The sequence below is a fragment of the Echeneis naucrates genome, chromosome 7 (assembly GCF_900963305.1).
Source record: "Echeneis naucrates chromosome 7, fEcheNa1.1, whole genome shotgun sequence".
NCBI lineage: Eukaryota > Metazoa > Chordata > Actinopteri > Carangiformes > Echeneidae > Echeneis > Echeneis naucrates.
The window spans coordinates 8,580,719-8,598,864 of NC_042517.1; the positions used below are offsets into that span (position 1 = coordinate 8,580,719).

Consider the following 18,146-nt stretch of genomic DNA (forward strand, 5'->3'; position numbering starts at 1 on the left):
CTTGATTGCTGACACTAATGCATGCTTCTAATAACCTTTTAAAGTTGTAGTTCCTCAGAAATGGTTGCAAAGCTCAGTCCCTTAGAACACATTTCTTTTTTCTGTGTTTTAAAAGCACAATGTTGTACACAATGATTCCTGATTAGGAAGTAAAAAATGACTAAAGTTGGTGCCCAGTAAGAAGGTCTTCAGGCTGAAACCTTGCTTAAATGTTCTGACAATTTAAATTTGAATTTGTTACATGTTCTTCCAGTTTCATTAAGAAGTTTAAACATTTCTATTAAAAGAATGTTGTTTTTTCTTTTGTTTTCTTTCTTTCTTTCTTTTGAGCAGGTTAACAGTGTGATGTTTTTCAACGATTACAGCTTTCACACCTGTTTAGTCTTTCTAATAAACTGGACGTCCACTTTTTCAAACAGTCCTTTAAATTGTCCTCAGTCAACTAACAATCCAAGTGATCATTGTCCCCGTTGCTGTGGTAATCCATTTGCACTAAGTAATACTAATACTCCACAAGCAACAAGGGTTTTAGCCCCATGATGCAGCCAATGGGAGGACAGGCTACCTTTCAAAAGTACTGGTTAATCCTGGAGTGCAACAACACTGCAAATTACCTTCCCCAGGTTTAATCCTTGTACAGAGTGGCTTAGGGTTATACTGTACTTTAGCTGCAGTAGTACAGTATTAATCACAAACATATATATATATATATATATATATATATATACAGAGACTTTTTGATGCTTTAAATTTAACTTATGCTGACATTTTCAATAGAACTGTATTAATAAAACAAAAGTATCACTATATACACTCATGCACGTACCCAATGTGCCAGACCAATCCAGTAGATCAATTAACAAATAATCACCTCTAAGCATTTAGTTTAATGAAGGATATTGCTATGTTTTTATGTGTTCCTTTACGATTATTATTTTATTTTTTTATTTTTTTCATGTCTGGTTTGTTGTTTTTGTTTTTTATTTTTTCCTAAGTCTTTGCCCGTGTTTCTCTTTTCAGGGGTGTATATGACATAGTGGTATCAGGAACATGCGTGGGTCAGTATAACAATAAGGGCAGCTTTGGGGAGCTGGCACTCATGTACAACACGCCACGTGCCGCCACCATCATTGCCACCCAGGAGGGGGCACTATGGGGACTGGTAAGAACTTCCAAATAACCAAACATAATCAAAACCTGACAGTGGGATACCTGCCTGATACTCTTGTGAGGTGTCTGTGATTCATTCTTACTGTATTTGGTAATAATCAGATGATTATAGAAAAACCATTCTATTGTTTTCTTGAATAATGTGAAGGCTGTCCTTGTGTATTCAGTTATATTTCAATCAATTTCAGTTTATTTTTAATTTTTTTGTCAATTTCCGACTTTTTTTTTTTTTTTTTTTTTAATTCATAAGACCTTTCTCTCTTATAGTCTGAGTGTTGTGAGCACTTTACCAAATTTTCAGTCACTAATTCCAGGGCACTGAATTATGATGCTCAGACATGTTAAGAATGGAGTCCTTTTATCCATGAATGGAGCCAGTGTAGTGCTCTTATATGCTGCATGCTGCTACAGCTCCTCCTTGTGGAGGAGCTGTAGCAGCATGCAGCAGAGCCAGCAACAGTCATCAAGTTAGAGATCCATTTTTAGGAGATGTGTATTGACTCCTGCTTGTTTTACCCAGGACCGTGCCACATTTCGTAGACTCATTGTGAAGAACAATGCCAAGAAGAGGAAGATGTATGAGTGTTTCATTGAGTCTGTGCCCTTACTGAAATCATTGGAGGTATGGAGTACAACAGCTATAATCCTCTCTCTGTCTCCACCAGTTTTGTGTGGTTTGTTCCTATTTCACATGTGGTTTTAGATACCGATCTAACAGCAGAGGACCAGCTACTTAACAAATCAAATAATGAATAGTTGAAAGAATTATGTTCAATACTCATTAATGTTGTAATTCTAGTTGTAGCGAAAAATGTGCTGATCAATTGTATTCTTCTTCTGTAACTTTTTTTTGTTTTTTTTACTGTATGGCTTAAAATGTGCATCATGCTGTAGTGTGATGAATGGCAAAGAGCAAGGTTAGAAAAGGAGGGGACTGAGAAAAGGACAACCAAAAGGAGTTACTTTACATGGCCATAATCCACATGTAGTCAGGGAAACAAGTCTTCTCTCCCATTAAGCCTCCTCTCTCACCCTCTGTGCATTTCCTCTATTTTCTCCATCAAGGCAACAGAGAGGATGAAGATTGTGGACGTGTTAGGAGCAAAGCAGTTCTTAGATGGTGAGCGCATCATCACACAGGTAAGAGAAAGACATAGCTGATGTGGTTTCATATTGGGAAAAGCATGACTCCTCATCATGCTCCCCATAGGATTTCCCCATTTCTATTCCTAGCTATTTTCGAAGTGATAATAACCTGCCCCTTTTCTCTCTTTCAGGGAGACAAGGCCGACTGCTTTTACATTGTAGAATCTGGGGAGGTGAAGATCATGATGAAGAGTAAAGTAAGATGGTTCTCCCTTTTTTTTATTTTTTTTTTATGTGAGGATTTTACTTGCAGGTGAATTTATTTTGTATCCCTTTTTTTTTTTGCAGAATTCTCTTTTCTCTTAATGAAGGCCTTACTAGTTAAAGATGCCAAATAATTTAAATCAAATGCAGAAAAGAAATTAGATATTTTAGATATTATGAAAGTGCTTTTGTTGAGTTAGGAGTGTGCAGCAATATAATAGTGGATTTACTCTCCTGTCAGGTTTCTGTGCAAATGGTTTTGTTCGTGACAACCCACAATTTCCATTAAATAGTACAAAAGTGTTTTGCCTAGCAACAGCAGGAGCCACAATTGCCTGCTTTGCCACTGACTGCTTCTCGCTGGTGGGGAGAATGAGGCACTCAATAGTTCCTAACCTTTAATCGTCTTCCCTCTCCCCCGCTCCCTGTAGACGAAGGCGGACCATGCAGACAATGCAGAGGTGGAAATAACGCGCTGTAGCAGGGGTCAATACTTTGGGGAACTGGCCTTGGTCACCAACAAGCCCAGGGCTGCCTCAGCCTACGCAGTCGGCAATGTCAAGTGTTTGGGTAAGTGGGAATATGCTCGACTGTGCTCATTAAAGGCATTTGTCTCTAATGAAGTTGGATACCAAATAGCTGTGTTTTAATTGTTCCCACCAGTGCTAGAATGTGTTACCTGAGTCAATGTGAACATTTCAACATGCTTATTGCATTGTTCCTATATTTAATAGTTTGCTCTGTGTTTCTGTGAGTCTAGAAGTCTCGATAAATCCTGGCTATTGAGGCTCTTGAGTACTGGTGAAATTAAAAGCATTTAATAAGCAGTAATTGAAACCACTCAACCCTAGGATTACTGTATTCATTTTGAAATGTTATAAGCAGTTTGTCATGATATGTCAAGTGGCATTTGAGTTTTGATTAATTCACAATGTGTAAGTTGCTCATTAATGTGTCTGTCATCACCTTCGATTTTTTTATTTTTGGTTGATTTGAAGGCCATTTGGTAATTATTTCTGCTTTAAAGTGGGCCTGCTAATTCAGCCTCTGCTTTGGATGAACAACCACAACAATTCAATTTTGAAAAGGAATACAGGCTTTTTAACAGCCATGTCATGTGCTCTGTCACCTCTCCTCTCTCTGCTGCTTTTTGTTCAGTTAAGGGATGTAGAATATGAAGGCAACATTAAGGGCTCCCCCGGACCCCATAAGAACATTTAGACTAGTGATGCCATTCTGCATCTAAACTAGAAAAAAATAATTGATCCAAGTGTCTACTCCAGTTCTGATGCAAAGACAGAAAAGAGTCAGAGCTTGGCCCAGGCTGATGGTGTCCTGAAGGAAGGCATGGGACAAGTTGGGTTCTTGTCTGTTCAAGGTTTTACAGGCTCAGTGTGTCATGTGTCTCATTAACTGAATCAGCTCTCTTTAGTGTCTAAAATCAGTTTAGTCTGGTTTTACAGCTGGGGAGGCATGAGCACAAACTTAAATCTTGAGTCTTATTTGGGATAACAAAAATTTTCTGTCTGTTACTTTCAGGTTGTAACATTTTAAAGCCAATAGTGATGATCTCAGTAGATATTTGTTGTGACATTTTTATACATGAGCAGCTGAATCGGCCTAGACTGATACATTTAACCTTGCTCTCGCTCTCTCTCCCTCCCTCTCTCCCTCCCTCCCTCCCTCCCTCCCTCCCTCTCTCCCTCCCTCCGCAGTAATAGACATCCAGGCGTTTGAGCGCCTCCTGGGCTCCTGTAAGGAGATCATGAAGAGGAACATCGCCCACTATGAGGAGCAGCTGGTGGCCCTGTTTGGCTCCAGCATGGACCTGAGAGACTGAGCCTCCCACACAGCCCTCTGTGCCTTCTACCACACACACACACACACAGACACACACACACACACACACACACACACACACACACACCCTCTCTCACATCATGCATCATGGCTATAGAGACTCATAATAAGCTTTACACAGCCGTGCAAACACAGTACGAACACTCCCTCTCACACATTCATACATGTATCCTGATCTCTAACAGGCACTGAGACACCCACCTCACAGTCTGCTCACCCTCGTACACATACTAGCTCAGTACACTCTGTGATAAGCTCACTTTGTAGACATGCACACATACAAAAGCACACACACACACACACACACACACACACATACACATACATAACCAGCTCTCACTCTCAGCTTCAACCTTTCAGTATGAATGTCTTTGCTGCATTGACCTTATTACAGTTAAAGCAGTTTAAGGACATAAAAGACACACAGAGACACACTCCATATACATTTAACAACACATCATCATGCTACATGTGTGCAGGCTTTGCATTCACACAAACATTTGAATAACTGTGAGTTGTTCCAAAAAGCCTCAGCCAAGGACACATCAACACACACAACCACACATATACATTCAAAAACAAGTGCAACAAACAAGTGTACACACACATTCACACACATGGGTACAGATACAGGTTCTCAAAAACACATAGGCAACCACACTTGCAAAAATGGAGACATTGTGGTAAAATGGAGATTAAAAATAATAAAAAAAAAATAAAAAATCTCTGAAAAGGAAAACAAATCAAAAATGCAAAAAAAAGAAAAGTTTAAAGACAACAGAAGTTTTAGAATTGTTTTATGAAGATAAAAACAGACGCTTTGATAAAACATTATTTAAATAAAAAAAAGTATTTCCTCTTCAGGAGGCTGGGGTGCAGAACTTTGTGAGTGCACTCACTTTCTTCCTCTACTGTTGTTAATTGAGTTGAGTTAGTGCTGGTGATTATTGCAGTACCACAGAAGAAGCAGTGAAAACAATAACAACCCTACATTTTCTGGGCCATTGTTATCCTGCCATTGACACCACACTTCATTGTATTGAATTAATTATGATGTATTGTTATTATATATTCATTTATTATTTTTTGTTTTGCTTTGACCAATCCTGATAAAGACTCACCATCCATCTGACAAAATGTAAAAACAAAAAAAAAAATTCTAATAAAAACAATAGTGCTTATTTCTCCTTGATTATCCTTGAATGAGTTGTCCTGGATAAAAAAAAATGAAAAAATAAAGCAAACATTTTGTAAAAAAAAAAAAAACAAACAAACAAAACAAACTTGACTCTTTGTTGCATTTTTTTTATCTCCAACTAATTAACCCAAACATTAGCAAACTATGTGGTAAACCTTGTGGTTTACAACATGCACTGCAGGCGGGTCACAAATTAGAAACCTTAACTTCCAGTACAACACCAATGCATTAAATGTAGGCATTGAAGTGCAATAAACTTTGTGTTCTGCTCTGCTGAAAGACTTACAGGGCGCTCTCATGTGGCTGTACTGTCTGGTACTTCACCCGCACGGATACAGAGGAACGAACTGCAGTGGGTCGTCAGGCTCCACCTGAGCTACTCAGATGCCCCACAAACATCAGGAATGACCCCACATGTATCAGACCCTCCCTTCAGCCAGGCTCAGTCATTCAAACTCAGACCAATAGACTGAGGAACAGTTTCACATATCGCCTCCTTCACATGTGCAATGTGAAGGAGGCGATATCTGACCTTTTTATTTAACTATACAACAATGTATTTTCTTTTATGCCTATTTAGTGCTGTACACTTTTCTTCTATATAAATTTTAGACCTTGTGTTTTATCCTTAGAAGCTGCTAAAAGGGACTGCAAACAATGTTTAGCTTTATCTTATGTGCAATGACAGTACAGCAGCCAACACCAGTGTGATGGACATTTTGTTCTGTTCCTGAAATGGTGTTTCAAATGTTTTGATTCAACACAATCCTTTTAGAGACTCTTCCTGTTAATAATGCAGCATTTTAACCTTCTTGGCCCCATTTTCAGTTTTATCCAGGTTTAATGTGGCAAACAGCATTTTGTGCTTGTTTTAGAGACTCTGAGATTTTATTTTATTTTTTTATCTCAACATTGAAAGTCAAAGTGTTCCATCATTAAAATTGTAGATGTTTGTGTGCACGCTGTTCCTTCATTGTGTGCTGCTTTTGCCCTGTGACTCACAGCTTCACTGGTGTGACCGATCGTTACATTTATATTTTGTTTTTGAGACTTTCACCTGGCAGGAATTGTAACAGCTCATTACCTCACAGGATCACACGCATGCAAGGGCTTTTCATCTTGGCATCATATTTCATAGAACAATCATTATTTCAGGACTGATTTTACTTGGCTGTCTGAAGTTGGGCTTTTTATTCTGTGGATGTCATACCACCCCCACCCGCAGGGAGGCAAACAACCCAGACCGAGGAGGGGATGAGCAGTGAAGCCTTCCTGTCTCCGAGCAGGCTGATGATGATGGTTGGTGGTGGACTGATCTGAGAACAGCTCTCAGCTGGGTGTCCTCAGATCACCGAGGAGTGGAGCTGTCCTCAGACCAGCTGGCATCAAACACAGGAGGAAGGAGGACGGACACCGGCGACGAACCGCGACTCAAACTGAGATGTAGGTACCGTGAGAGGCGGCTGAGAGGCGTTTGGAGCTGCCATCAGCAGGAAGGTGTTGTCGGGGGGAGATCTGACCGGAGTGTCCCTCCGTGTTCAGCTCAGGCTGATAGACAGGCAGCTAGCTGTTAGCATGTAGCCGCGGGCCCATCTGTCACTCCTGTTTCCTTACATGGAGGGAAAACCAGCTCTGTGTGTGTGTGTGTGTGTCTTCATTCAAATTCCCAGGCAGCTGTTTTGACTATAATCAATGACTTTATCGCCAGATTCCCCACTTTTATCCTCCTCACAATCGGAACTGATTGGTGAACGTGCCAGACAGAAAAATATCTACAACTTGTGCAGATATAATGATTTACTAAAACTCAGCACATATTTGAGAGAGAGAAAGCAAGCCACAGTGGCTTCCATCACCCCTTTAATTAGTTCATTAGTTCAAGTCAGGCCGCACGATCTTTCAGATAAATGGGATATTTAAGATATATTTAATGAGGATAATACAAAGAGCCCCACAGTAGATACTGTCATTGCACAGGGTCAAAAACCATAAAGGTTAAGAATCACTGCTTTGATACAAAACCACTTACTGTGCAGTATTTCCTACATTTTACGATTTATGATTTGTGCAAGTAGCTACAACCTTCAGGTGACTGTAATGTCCGGTCCACACCAGTATCTCTCCCTGATATGCGGTGTACTCGAGTCTTAAAGTAAATCAATAGAAAAATACACAGTGCAAGAACCTTAAAATATAATTTGTGTACTTACGTGAGTACTTTCCGTCTCTTATATAGGTGAGTCTACTTCACTAGAAGTACATGTTATACACACATTGTCACAGTACACGTAGATCGAGTACAAAATGCCCATTTCCTGTATAAAAGTGATGAGTAAATCCAGAGCAAGCTGTCCCTGCGGGAGAACTAAACTAAAATGTGGTTGCGTTGCCAGCGGCAGCTTTATGTCTCCGTAAAAACACAATGTTGAGGTTATTGTCGCCCAGACTTTCCCCGAGTCACGTGATCTTCGGAGTTCGCATTGCGCGTGCGTAACATTCAAGAGAAAATGGGAAAATAAACGACGACGTCTCCGAAAAGACTTTACTCTGTCATTCCGACCAGTCGCTGTGTGAGCTTTCATGCCATCGAGAAAGAAATATCCCGTTCAGAAGAGTTTAAACATTGTTTTTTTTTATTTTAAAAATAGAGGCGCGGCCACCGCCGCATTGTTCCCACAATGCATAGCGTGTGTCCCGCAATCGCTCTCTAGAAGTTTAAATTCTCCGAAATTAGACTTCCTATAAAACGGATATTTGTTCTCAGATTCATTTTATCATCTGTAGTTCAGCTATGCATGAAAAAAACAAAACAGACGTATGTTTTAACCACGTCTGTCCGGGAACCGTGACAGAGAAGGACGAGGCGCAGAAAGGGTCGGGAGTCTCCCAGCAGCAGAGGCAGTACACTCTTGTTTCTCTTCAGATCGTATAAATCTTTCGCCTTTTACTAAAGATTTCCGTGGAGAGGAACAACAAGAGTTTCACCCAATTTTTTGATGCCCTGCGAAAGCGGGGCTTCCTTTAACTGTTAAAATAATTCACTGAGACTCACAGGGCGCGTTGTGATGATGTGTCTCTGTGACATCAGAGGTACCAGATAACCGAACGTCATGATGACGATGTGTCACGTCTGTGACGTCAGAAGCACCAGATAACCGAACGTCATGATGTCGATGTGTCACGTCTGTGACGTCAGAAGCACCAGATAACCTAACGTCACAATGTCGATGTGTCACGTCTGTGACTGCAGAAGCATCAGATAACCTGACGTCATAAGGTCCATGTGTCATGGAAGTGAGGTCCGAGTGTAACTCAAACCTGCTTTCTTCAGTCAGAATAAGTCCTCCGCTGTACGGACTGACAGGCAGAACCAGGGAGGGTGATTCAGGGTTAGTGAGAAGGCCACACTTTTGGTTCCCCAGCTGTTTGTTTGGGGTTTTTTTTTTTTTTTTTTTTTTTTTTTTTTGTTTGTTTTTTTAGTGTTGTCTGAAATTAGCAGACAACTGTCAGTTTCCTGTTGCTTTTGTTGAACATCCTTTTTTTTTACGCTGCACAGGAGAATGAAGTAAGAGTGAGCAAAGAGTAGCCAAACACAAGTTGGTAGCTGTGCTTCTCCCGGTGAGTTTTGTTCTCTTAACGTTTAGATGACATATTTCTTTCGTATTGCAGTCCTACCATTAATGACTACAAAGAAATTCTTGAGTGTTTTTTTTGCGTCTATCGTCCATCTTTTTTTCTTTTTCTTTTTCTTTTTTTTACTTAAAAATGTCAGCATCTGATGTTATGGTTTAATGACTTGAGATGACATGAGGAAGACTTTACACTTCTTTTTCTGTGAAAACTGGCTTGAACAGTTTAAGATTCAGATTTGTCAGAATAATTCAGAAACACAAACGCAGTATGCACACTCAGAAACTGGTGTACTTTCTGGGGTGTGTGTGGCGATCATCTTCACTGCGTTGCAGCTCAGCCCTTTGAAGAAACTGTGGTAAGATGTTTTTAATAGAGAGTGACGTCCCCATTCAGACAGTGACAGAATGAACAAAAGATTGGATGACTGTACAGTAAATGTAAGAATGCATCTAGGAGTCACCTTCAGTATTATTTATCTTTATGTCTATTTGTGGAGGACTTCGTAATACTTGTGTGTTGACCTGTTCTTCATACTAGACAGGTTAATCCATTTGGGTTCACGGAAAGCAAATGTTGATGCAGTGGTCTATAATAGAACTACAGTGGATGTGTGTGTCTGTGTGTTTGTTTTTTTTTTTTTTTTTTATACTAGAGTAGCAGGAAATGAGTAAATACTTTCAACAGTGACTGAAGATGTCATATTTACAATCATCAGTGTGGATCTTTGATCAATTCTGCCAGGCATTTTGGTACACTGCTAAAATATGCTGCATGAGAAGTGTCACCAGAAGAAAACTGTGACTGTGCATCACAAATGATTTCCGAAAGCAGCTGTGGTTAACAGTAATGAAAAAGTCACTTCTGCATGCATTGTCAGGAGAGAGACGCTGTATTTCTTATCAGGCTGTTGGATAGATTATAATATATTGAGCAGTTTTGCAGATTTTTTTTTTTCTCTTCACAAGTGGAGCAAAGCTTGATGTCAGAGGAAAGAGCTGGAACAGCTGCACTTTATCAGTACTGGCTGCTGTGCAGCGGGGGTCGTTGTCTGGGCTGCACATAGCCGTCACGCCTGCTTCTAATGTGTCAATATAACATTTATGTCCACTAGGAAGCAGTCATGTCTACAAAAACCGCATTGTAGGAGAAATATTGAAGAAATCTGGTAATGGAAATTAATTCCACTCAGCAGTGGTGAAAGTAAACCACCACCATCCATGGAGTGAAAGAAAAAATGCCACGATTCAGGCAGGGGCACAGTAAAGCAGAGCAACAGGGACAGCTTCATCACAGTCCATGACCACAGATCAGGCACAAGTCCAGAATCACTCAGATAAACTCAGAAATGTGGAGCAGAATTGGGTTGATAACTCTGGAGCTCAACGAGGACCAGAATACTGGAACACTGACAAAATGACAGGACGATCTGGTGCAATGGGGAGCATCAGTACACACAGGGAAGGGATGACAAAACGGGGGGTTAAAACGTGGACAGGAGATGATGAGAACAGACAGAAGCCTGAACTAAAACTTGAAAACAGACTAGCTGATCCTGACAATTTAGCCTGAATAATGTCGATAGAACAAACTGAACTGAAGCTCACTTCATATACAGCGTTGCATAATGCGTTGTTGCAATTGGGGAAGTGTGGCTTGTTTCAGAATTACCCATAACACCCTTCTCTGTGTAGATTTACGCAGATGTGTGATGGACAGGATCTCCACGTTATTCCAGTTGATGAGTGGACCGACACATCAAACATGTTGATTTATCGCTTTAGATACTTTTGTTCACCTGTTACGGTCATTTGATTCAGAGCAGCTTCGGGGTCTGATTATATGTTGTGTATTAGTTGATATTACTGTACAATTTGGCATGAAGACAAATGAATCTCATGTTGAAGTGCATCGTTTAGACTACTCTGGCCTTCTGTTGTGTAATGGAGCCTGTGATGTTGTCAGGCTGACCACAAAACTGAGGAACTGCATGCTCAGAATATTTTCTAACATTTTAGACTTGAATGCGAACTGACTCCAGCCCTGATCACCACAGGTCTGAACCGATAACATCAGCCCATTCCAAAGCGTTGATCGGAGACGACTTGAATCTGCACCCCATCTCCGTATTGGACTGTTGGACGCAAAACACTGACGAAGCCTGTGAGATCTCAACACCGGATGGAGAAGACAAACCACATTCGAAACCACCAGAGGCAATCCACGTGGTTCCAATTCACCGACGTCCGGATCTGTTGGTTCCCTGCGCAGACCTGCTCAACGCTGAGTGGCGGAGGAGTCAGGCTGCCCGTGTTCACTCCCTCCAGAAGTCCTGTCCAGAGTTCCCCGTCTGCCTGGTTCTTCTGCAGGGCCATGGAGAAGGACAGAGGCTGCTCGGCCACGCCAGGCTGTCCCGGGTGGTGGGACACGGTGGCAGTCTGTTCCTGGAGTCAGTGGTGGTGTCTAAGGCGGAGCGGGGGAAGGGCTACGGCCGGACTTTGATGGACGAGACTGAGCGCTACGCCAAAAAACGTGGATTCAAGCGCCTGCACCTGACCACCCACGATAAGCAGCACTTCTATGCACACCTTGGATATGTGTTGTCAACACCAGTGCAGAATGCTGGAGCCATGACATCATTTGTTCCCATGGAGATGCTCCTGAGGTTCTCCACAATGCCGATCGATCAAACCGAGACAAAGATGGAGGCTCCAAAACCTCAAGGGAACAGAGACTCAGGCGTGCGTGATGTAGAGCCACCTCCACCTCCTCCTCTTCCTCCCTCCATCCCTTCTCCATCTCTGCCTCCTCCCTCTTCCACCCTCCCTCCTGCTCCTCCACCTCCTCCTCCGCCTCCTAACTCTTCCAACCTGACTCCTCCGTCCATCCCCTCTCCACCTCCTCCACCTCAGTGCGCGGGGCAGCTGGTCGTTCAGACCTTGACCCAAACTCCTCACAGAGATGCCAAAGGAGTTGCCGTCTATTGGATGCACAAAGACATTTGACAAACAGACAATCAGATACATGCTGTAACACGCACACACACAAGTCGTGTCACACCTTAAATACTCTCCCAGATAGCCAGAAAACAAGCCAAAGTCGAAGTATCAAGTGTGGAAAACTTCAAAGAGAGGCAAATACAAACATATTCATAAAACATATTGATTTATTGCGTAATACTCAGTCACACAGAGTCGAGACGCTGGGATTTTGGATTGGAACACTGTTAGTCCATGAACTTTCCTGCTGAGGGAAAAGTGGAACCCGATCTTATTACAAATATAGAAAGATAGACATGTAAAAGGACTGTACAACCATGATGAACCACGTTTTAAATTTACAAGCAACCTCAATATCTTATGTCGCAGTAAAAATGACAGGAGACTTGATCTTGACAAATGGTTTATATAAGAGTTGACATTTCACAGCCTGCCTTTTGTTTTTCATACATTTGGATCATCGTTCTCCACTGCTTGTTCTTACAGGATAAGTGGTTTAGATATTCAAATACTTAACAAATGGAGGGTTAGGTTTAGAGAAAGAAAAGCTCTTTTGGTTCTTCCTGCCTTAGTTATCACCTGTAAGTGGTTTCATAATAAGGTTGTGCTGTATAGCTGCAACATAGCATTGAGTAACATTATGGCCGACACTGTTGAAATAACCAGGTTGCAAAAGTGAGAGAGTGGAACTTTTCTTAAATGCCAAAGCAAATTGTGAATTGTCTGCTGATTGATGTTTGAGCTTTACAGTGCTGAAAGATGATGATGAGTTTATGTGAATGTAAGCGTCACTAAAGCAGGACACAGTTTATGTTCAATCATTAACTTTTAATGTTTGTTTGGTTTTTTTTTTCTTTTTCTGTTCTCCACAGCTCAAACATGTTTAAAATCCAATCTATAGCTTCTAATATCAAACTGTGTGACACTGTGATGTTAAAGTTGATAGATGAACCTTGTGCCTTGTTGAACAACCAGAGAGCTGAGGCCTTATTAAAGTTTGTAAAATTTGCTACATCTACAAACCAGAGTCAACAGCATCTAATGTTTCTGAGGTGAAAAGTAGCAGAAATAAAGAGAATTTGATAAAATATTCTTTTGATTTGTTTTTACTTATTTATTTTAATACCTGCCATATTTCTGATCATCAATTTAAGTTGGAACACAAACTTCAATTTCTGTCTCCTGTCAGGAAGGACACTTCTGTGGGTGAGCAGCCATGGTGCTGTTTCGCCTCCGTCTCCCCTTCCTCGTCCTCCTTTCCCTCTCACTCCTCTACACCTCACTGCTGTGGACTTTGTCCCATGGAAATCCTCCGCTCCACCCCTCGCCCCCTGCGGTGGCTGCAGCAGGCCCCATCCTGCAGGACCGGCCTTTCGTCGTGGTGTGGAACACGCCAACTGCACGTTGTCAGAGGCGCTACGGCGTCAACCTCAACCTGGGAGACTTTGACATTGTGGAGAACCGGCATCAGAATTTCCAGGGACAGGTGATGATCTCTGGGGAGGTTGTACCCACTGTGACACAACACAGTGAAAATATGGTCAGCATAAAATGATTTCAAATTTAAAAACTTGTGTGTCTATTGGAAATTGGAAAACACCCCGTTTCTGCAGTCAGAAATAAGGTTGATGAGCGGGATTGGGATGAAAAGAGAATCCAAAACCTTTCTTTTGTTGTTGTTTCAACTTCACCATTATGAAAACGTCTGACGACACAATATAACTGACAGAATAATGACGACAGCAGTGATTAGACCAGTCCCGTTCTCAGCGCAAAGGAAAATGCACCTGCCACAGAAAGAACAAACAGATGTTTTATTCTTCTTTCATCAGTCACAGAGTGGTCAGTGTGCAAATTGGGATTCCCACAACTGTATGTTGCTTGGACAGTAGCCTGCATAGCAATATAGCGACCATTACCTCCAGATCCAAAGGATTCATTTTCCGTTTGATAATTCAAGCCAATAACATGTTTCCTGGTGGTGACTTCACTAAACTGTGAAATCTTTTATATTATCATGCTATACTTGCAGCAAGGACGATAATATTAATGTCTCTTGGAAATCCTTGCGAGGAAAGTTTGCTCTTGTCACTTTAAATGTGACAGAGACAAAAAAAAACTGTGTATGATACTGTGATAATTCTCTGAGGGTAAATGTTTCTGTCTTGTAGAAAATGACCATCTTCTACCGTGACCGTTTGGGGAAATATCCATACCTCTCCTGGGGCGGCAGGAAGGTGAACGGAGGGCTACCACAGCTGGGCAACCTCAGCGCTCACCTTTCCCTCGCAGAGGCACAGACGTACAGCTTGTTGCAGCCAAACTTCTCGGGCTTGGCCGTTATCGACTGGGAGGAGTGGCGGCCGCTGTGGGAGAGAAACTTTGACTCCAAGATGGAGTACAGGAAGCTGTCCAAGCTGCTGGTGCAACAGGAGAGACCAGATTTGTCAGGCAGGGCCTTGAATCGTCTGGCGAAGGAACGATTCGAGGAGAGTGCTCGGAAGTTCATGGAGGAGACGCTGCGGACAGTGGTCAGAGCTCGCCCCAAGGGATTATGGGGGTTTTATGGTTTTCCCACCTGCTTTAATAAGCACAAGAGAAAAACAGGTAGGGGAAGCAGTTTGTTAAGACTTCCATAGATCACGCCTTTTTAAACATGATCAGTGAGATGACGTGCATAGCTGAAGAGCATCACTTTAACATATATTCCTCGACTTAAAGTTTTCGTCTTTTGTAACTGATCAAATTAAACAGGCCTGCCTTTTTTGTGTTTCCCGTGTTTATTCAGATAAGAGCTATACAGGTGACTGTCACAGAGGGACGAGAAAGGAAAATGACCGTCTGTCTTGGCTCTGGAGTCGGTCCACTGCTCTCTATCCCAGCATCTACCTGCCACCGAGGCTGGCAGGATCAGCAGACGCAGCTCTGATGGTCAGGTACAGAGAATTTAGACGAAGAAGTGTTTACAAACAATACACACCCACAACACAAACTGTTTACACTTCCACCATCAGGTCCAGGATGACAAGACTCTCAAACAGCTTCTTTCCCCAGGCGTCAGGCCATCAGCCTTGTGAACAGTACTGTTTACCTATGCTGCTTTTATTTTATTTTGAACTACCTCTCTGCCAGTTGCAAAATTACTTTGACCTACATAGTCTCTCTATTTTATTTTACTATAATTTAAGGTTAGGGTTAGGGTTATTTCTTTTTTTTTTCCTCTTATCATGTGTGCACGTTGGTAAATACTCCCCTTCTGTCCCACTTCTCTCTACATTCTTGTCTGTTGTGGAAGAACAGACAGTTTTTACTGTACATATGACAATAAAACATCTTGAATCTTGAAACAAACAAACAAAACTGGTATTCATCTTCAGCTGAAATAAATCCTCATCTCTGCTGAATGTTTCTGTCTCCCACACTCAGGCACAGACTGCTAGAGGCCCTGAGGGTTGCGTCACTTTGGAGCAATGCCAGCCAGAGTGCACCGGTCTTTTCCTATGCCAGACTGACATTCACACACACGCTCACATTTCTCAATGAGGTAGGATGTGATGCTGCTCATAAACACATAAAACACTGTTAATGATTTTAATATCGTGGAAACTGTAAATGGGGAATACATTTTCAATCACTTGAGGTTGGTATAATTGTGTGTGTGTGTGTGTGTGTGTGTGTGTGTGTGTGTGTGTGCGCGTGCACACAGACAGATCTGTTACACACACTGGGGGAGAGTGCATCACTGGGAGCTGCTGGAGTGGTGCTGTGGGGAGAGCTGAAATTTGCCAAGTCAAAGGTCTGTACATTAATGCATGAAGTTATTTACGTGGGTTACGTGCGTGTGTGTGTGTGTGTGTGTGTGTGTGTGGATCTGTGTATGACCCTGCCTCCCCCTCCCTCCTCCCCCCTCCACAGCATCAATGCATTCTACTCAGGGACTACATCCACAACATCCTGGGTCCCTTCCTACGATCACTGAGGTCAGACACTCATCACTGCAGCCATCAACTTTGCCATAGCAACGGGCGCTGCATCAGACGACACCCCAGCTCTGGTCACATGGTTTGCTCCGGTCCTGCTCAGACCTCAGACCCTCAGCATGCCTCCGGGGGCAGACCGTTTCACAGCCACTTCAAGTGTCAGTGCTACCCAGGCTGGACTGGGCAGGAATGTCAGGAGAAGCTGAAGTGAACACATTCTTACTTTCCCTGAGCAACTTCATTCAAAGGGTTGAGCTTAGGGGGTCACAACTGTAACGTAACGTAAATGTTGTGTTCATACAGCAACAAAATCAGCACTGCCACAAAAGTTTACCGCTTTTATCAACTTGTTATTTTCCAGTATACATATTTTACACTTAAAAATATTCTAACTCATTTGCAACAAAGTAACGATTTAACATCTCTAAGGAGAAACAGAACTCAAATTTAGCATGGTAGTATCTTTACATCTTAATATTCAATCTGAAAATATCACAAGCCGTTCAGTTCAGTGGATCAAAAAAAGTTCACGATGAACATTTAACTTTTGGCTTTCTTGCTTCTGTTTACCATCATTTCACCCATGCATGTATTAATTACCACGGGCACCAGGTCCAACTGGCACACTAACTGAATATTAGCATTACAGGGAGTGTAGCAGAACCATGGTGACCTGCGCTATCACCAGACTTCACTGCCTCCAGGTCATACTAACACATTACAACTACAGTATCTGCAGTAAGGACGTTGAGTTACTTGAGTTAGCATCACATGACATGATAATAATTAATCTTATTCTGAGTCTGATGTGACCACAGTATACAGTACGTCCTTCACACAGCTACTGACATCATCCACTCCCTAAAAACTACAAATACCACCACCACAGGTCACGTCCCCGTCTCTAGAGAATGTAGACTGTGAGTACAGATGGATGTAACCTCACGCAGATACACAGGTACGCCTTAGCTGCTGATAAAATGATAGTGCATGCTGATTTGTGCACAAATTCAGGGAGTTGTTCTTCAATATTGATAAAACTTTAGCAAAATCCAATTTCGTCAGTAATGGCAGCAAACCAGAGAGTTCCCACAATTTAATACCAAATATTTTAGCAGATTGACATGATGTCTACTTTTTATACAGACAGCTATAAAAGTGAAGTAAAAACATCAAAGGCACTAATTATAGTAAAAAGACCATTTTATTCCATTTATGCACAAGAGGCAGTTGTTTTGTTTTTTTTTTTTTTCTAATTTCATTTGGATTTAAACAGCATTTTTTCTCATTTGCAAAATGATCATTCAACTATCTAGAATGATAATGTATTCACTCTTTTCCTTGTTTGTTCTGATAATCTCTGCTTCATTTAAAAAGAAATAAAAAACTAAATTCAGTTTATGCAAATAGCACAAATGTGAAAATAGTTCAAATGTATTTTAATAACCCAAGTCCAAACCAACTGAACCAAAAGACCAGAAGTTAGCTGAGAATCCTCTTTTCTCATCAGGGCAACTTGCAGTGTGCTCTTGATTGAGTTGATTTCAAAATATAATTATATTCACATCAAAAATTTCATTTAAACATGTTTTAACATCATCGACTTATACAACTGTATTGTAAATAGTCAAAACAGTTTGTCTCGATGTGTTAAACTGGTCTTTTCTCTAATTCCCCTCAGGGATTAATAAAGTAATTCTTTATTAACGACACCTTTTTATTCCACTGTGAAGGAGCTATTTGGAGGGCTTCCTATTGCTTCAGCCAACGTTTGGATTACCAGCTGGGAACTTATCAGTCTTGAAAAGAACCTCTCGTGTTGTTGTGTTTAACAATCCAAGAGCAGACTGGAAGCTACAGTGACACACTATTAGAAACCTATCAGGCCAGAGCTAGCCAGCTAGCATGCTAACTTAATAAAAGAAAGTGAAAGCCTGGAAGTAGAGGCCAGCGCGGTTG

General features: G+C 41.5%; 3 protein-coding genes and 1 non-coding gene across 9 annotated transcripts in view; all 4 read left to right on the forward strand.

The window, feature by feature from the left end:
* The window catches only part of prkar2aa (protein kinase, cAMP-dependent, regulatory, type II, alpha A), a 39,037-nt gene extending 33,391 nt beyond the window's left edge, over positions 1 to 5,646 (forward strand). For all 5 annotated transcript variants that reach the window (XM_029505555.1, XM_029505556.1, XM_029505558.1 and 2 more), the window contains exons 6-11: positions 1,021 to 1,162; positions 1,691 to 1,792; positions 2,236 to 2,310; positions 2,448 to 2,513; positions 2,952 to 3,090; positions 4,236 to 5,646. In XM_029505555.1, the coding sequence (XP_029361415.1) occupies positions 1,021 to 1,162; positions 1,691 to 1,792; positions 2,236 to 2,310; positions 2,448 to 2,513; positions 2,952 to 3,090; positions 4,236 to 4,360 (649 nt within the window). In that variant the 3' untranslated portion in view covers positions 4,361 to 5,646. The remainder of the gene's footprint in view (positions 1 to 1,020; positions 1,163 to 1,690; positions 1,793 to 2,235; positions 2,311 to 2,447; positions 2,514 to 2,951; positions 3,091 to 4,235) is intronic.
* Positions 5,647 to 6,585: 939 nt separating this feature from the next.
* Positions 6,586 to 18,100, forward strand: hyal3 (hyaluronidase 3). Of its 2 annotated transcripts, none has more exons than XM_029505554.1 (7): positions 6,586 to 7,021; positions 13,397 to 13,693; positions 14,379 to 14,814; positions 14,996 to 15,143; positions 15,634 to 15,751; positions 15,914 to 16,003; positions 16,123 to 18,100. In XM_029505554.1, exons 2-7 carry the CDS (start codon positions 13,424 to 13,426, stop codon positions 16,396 to 16,398), a joined length of 1,338 nt encoding a protein of 445 aa, XP_029361414.1. In that variant the 5' UTR covers positions 6,586 to 7,021; positions 13,397 to 13,423; the 3' UTR covers positions 16,399 to 18,100. The 2 variants fall into 2 exon arrangements, with proteins under 2 accessions (XP_029361414.1, XP_029361413.1); XM_029505553.1 differs by lacking the exon at positions 6,586 to 7,021 and adding an exon at positions 9,164 to 9,196.
* On the forward strand, positions 8,482 to 8,595 carry LOC115046910 (U5 spliceosomal RNA). The gene has a single exon (XR_003840982.1). It is a non-coding gene; the product is annotated as a U5 spliceosomal RNA (small nuclear RNA).
* Positions 11,233 to 12,213, forward strand: naa80 (N-alpha-acetyltransferase 80, NatH catalytic subunit). The gene is made up of 2 exons (XM_029507500.1): positions 11,233 to 11,958; positions 12,121 to 12,213. The coding sequence occupies exons 1-2, from the start codon at positions 11,233 to 11,235 to the stop codon at positions 12,211 to 12,213; spliced, it is 819 nt and encodes a 272-aa protein (XP_029363360.1).
* Positions 18,101 to 18,146: the final 46 nt, after the last annotated feature.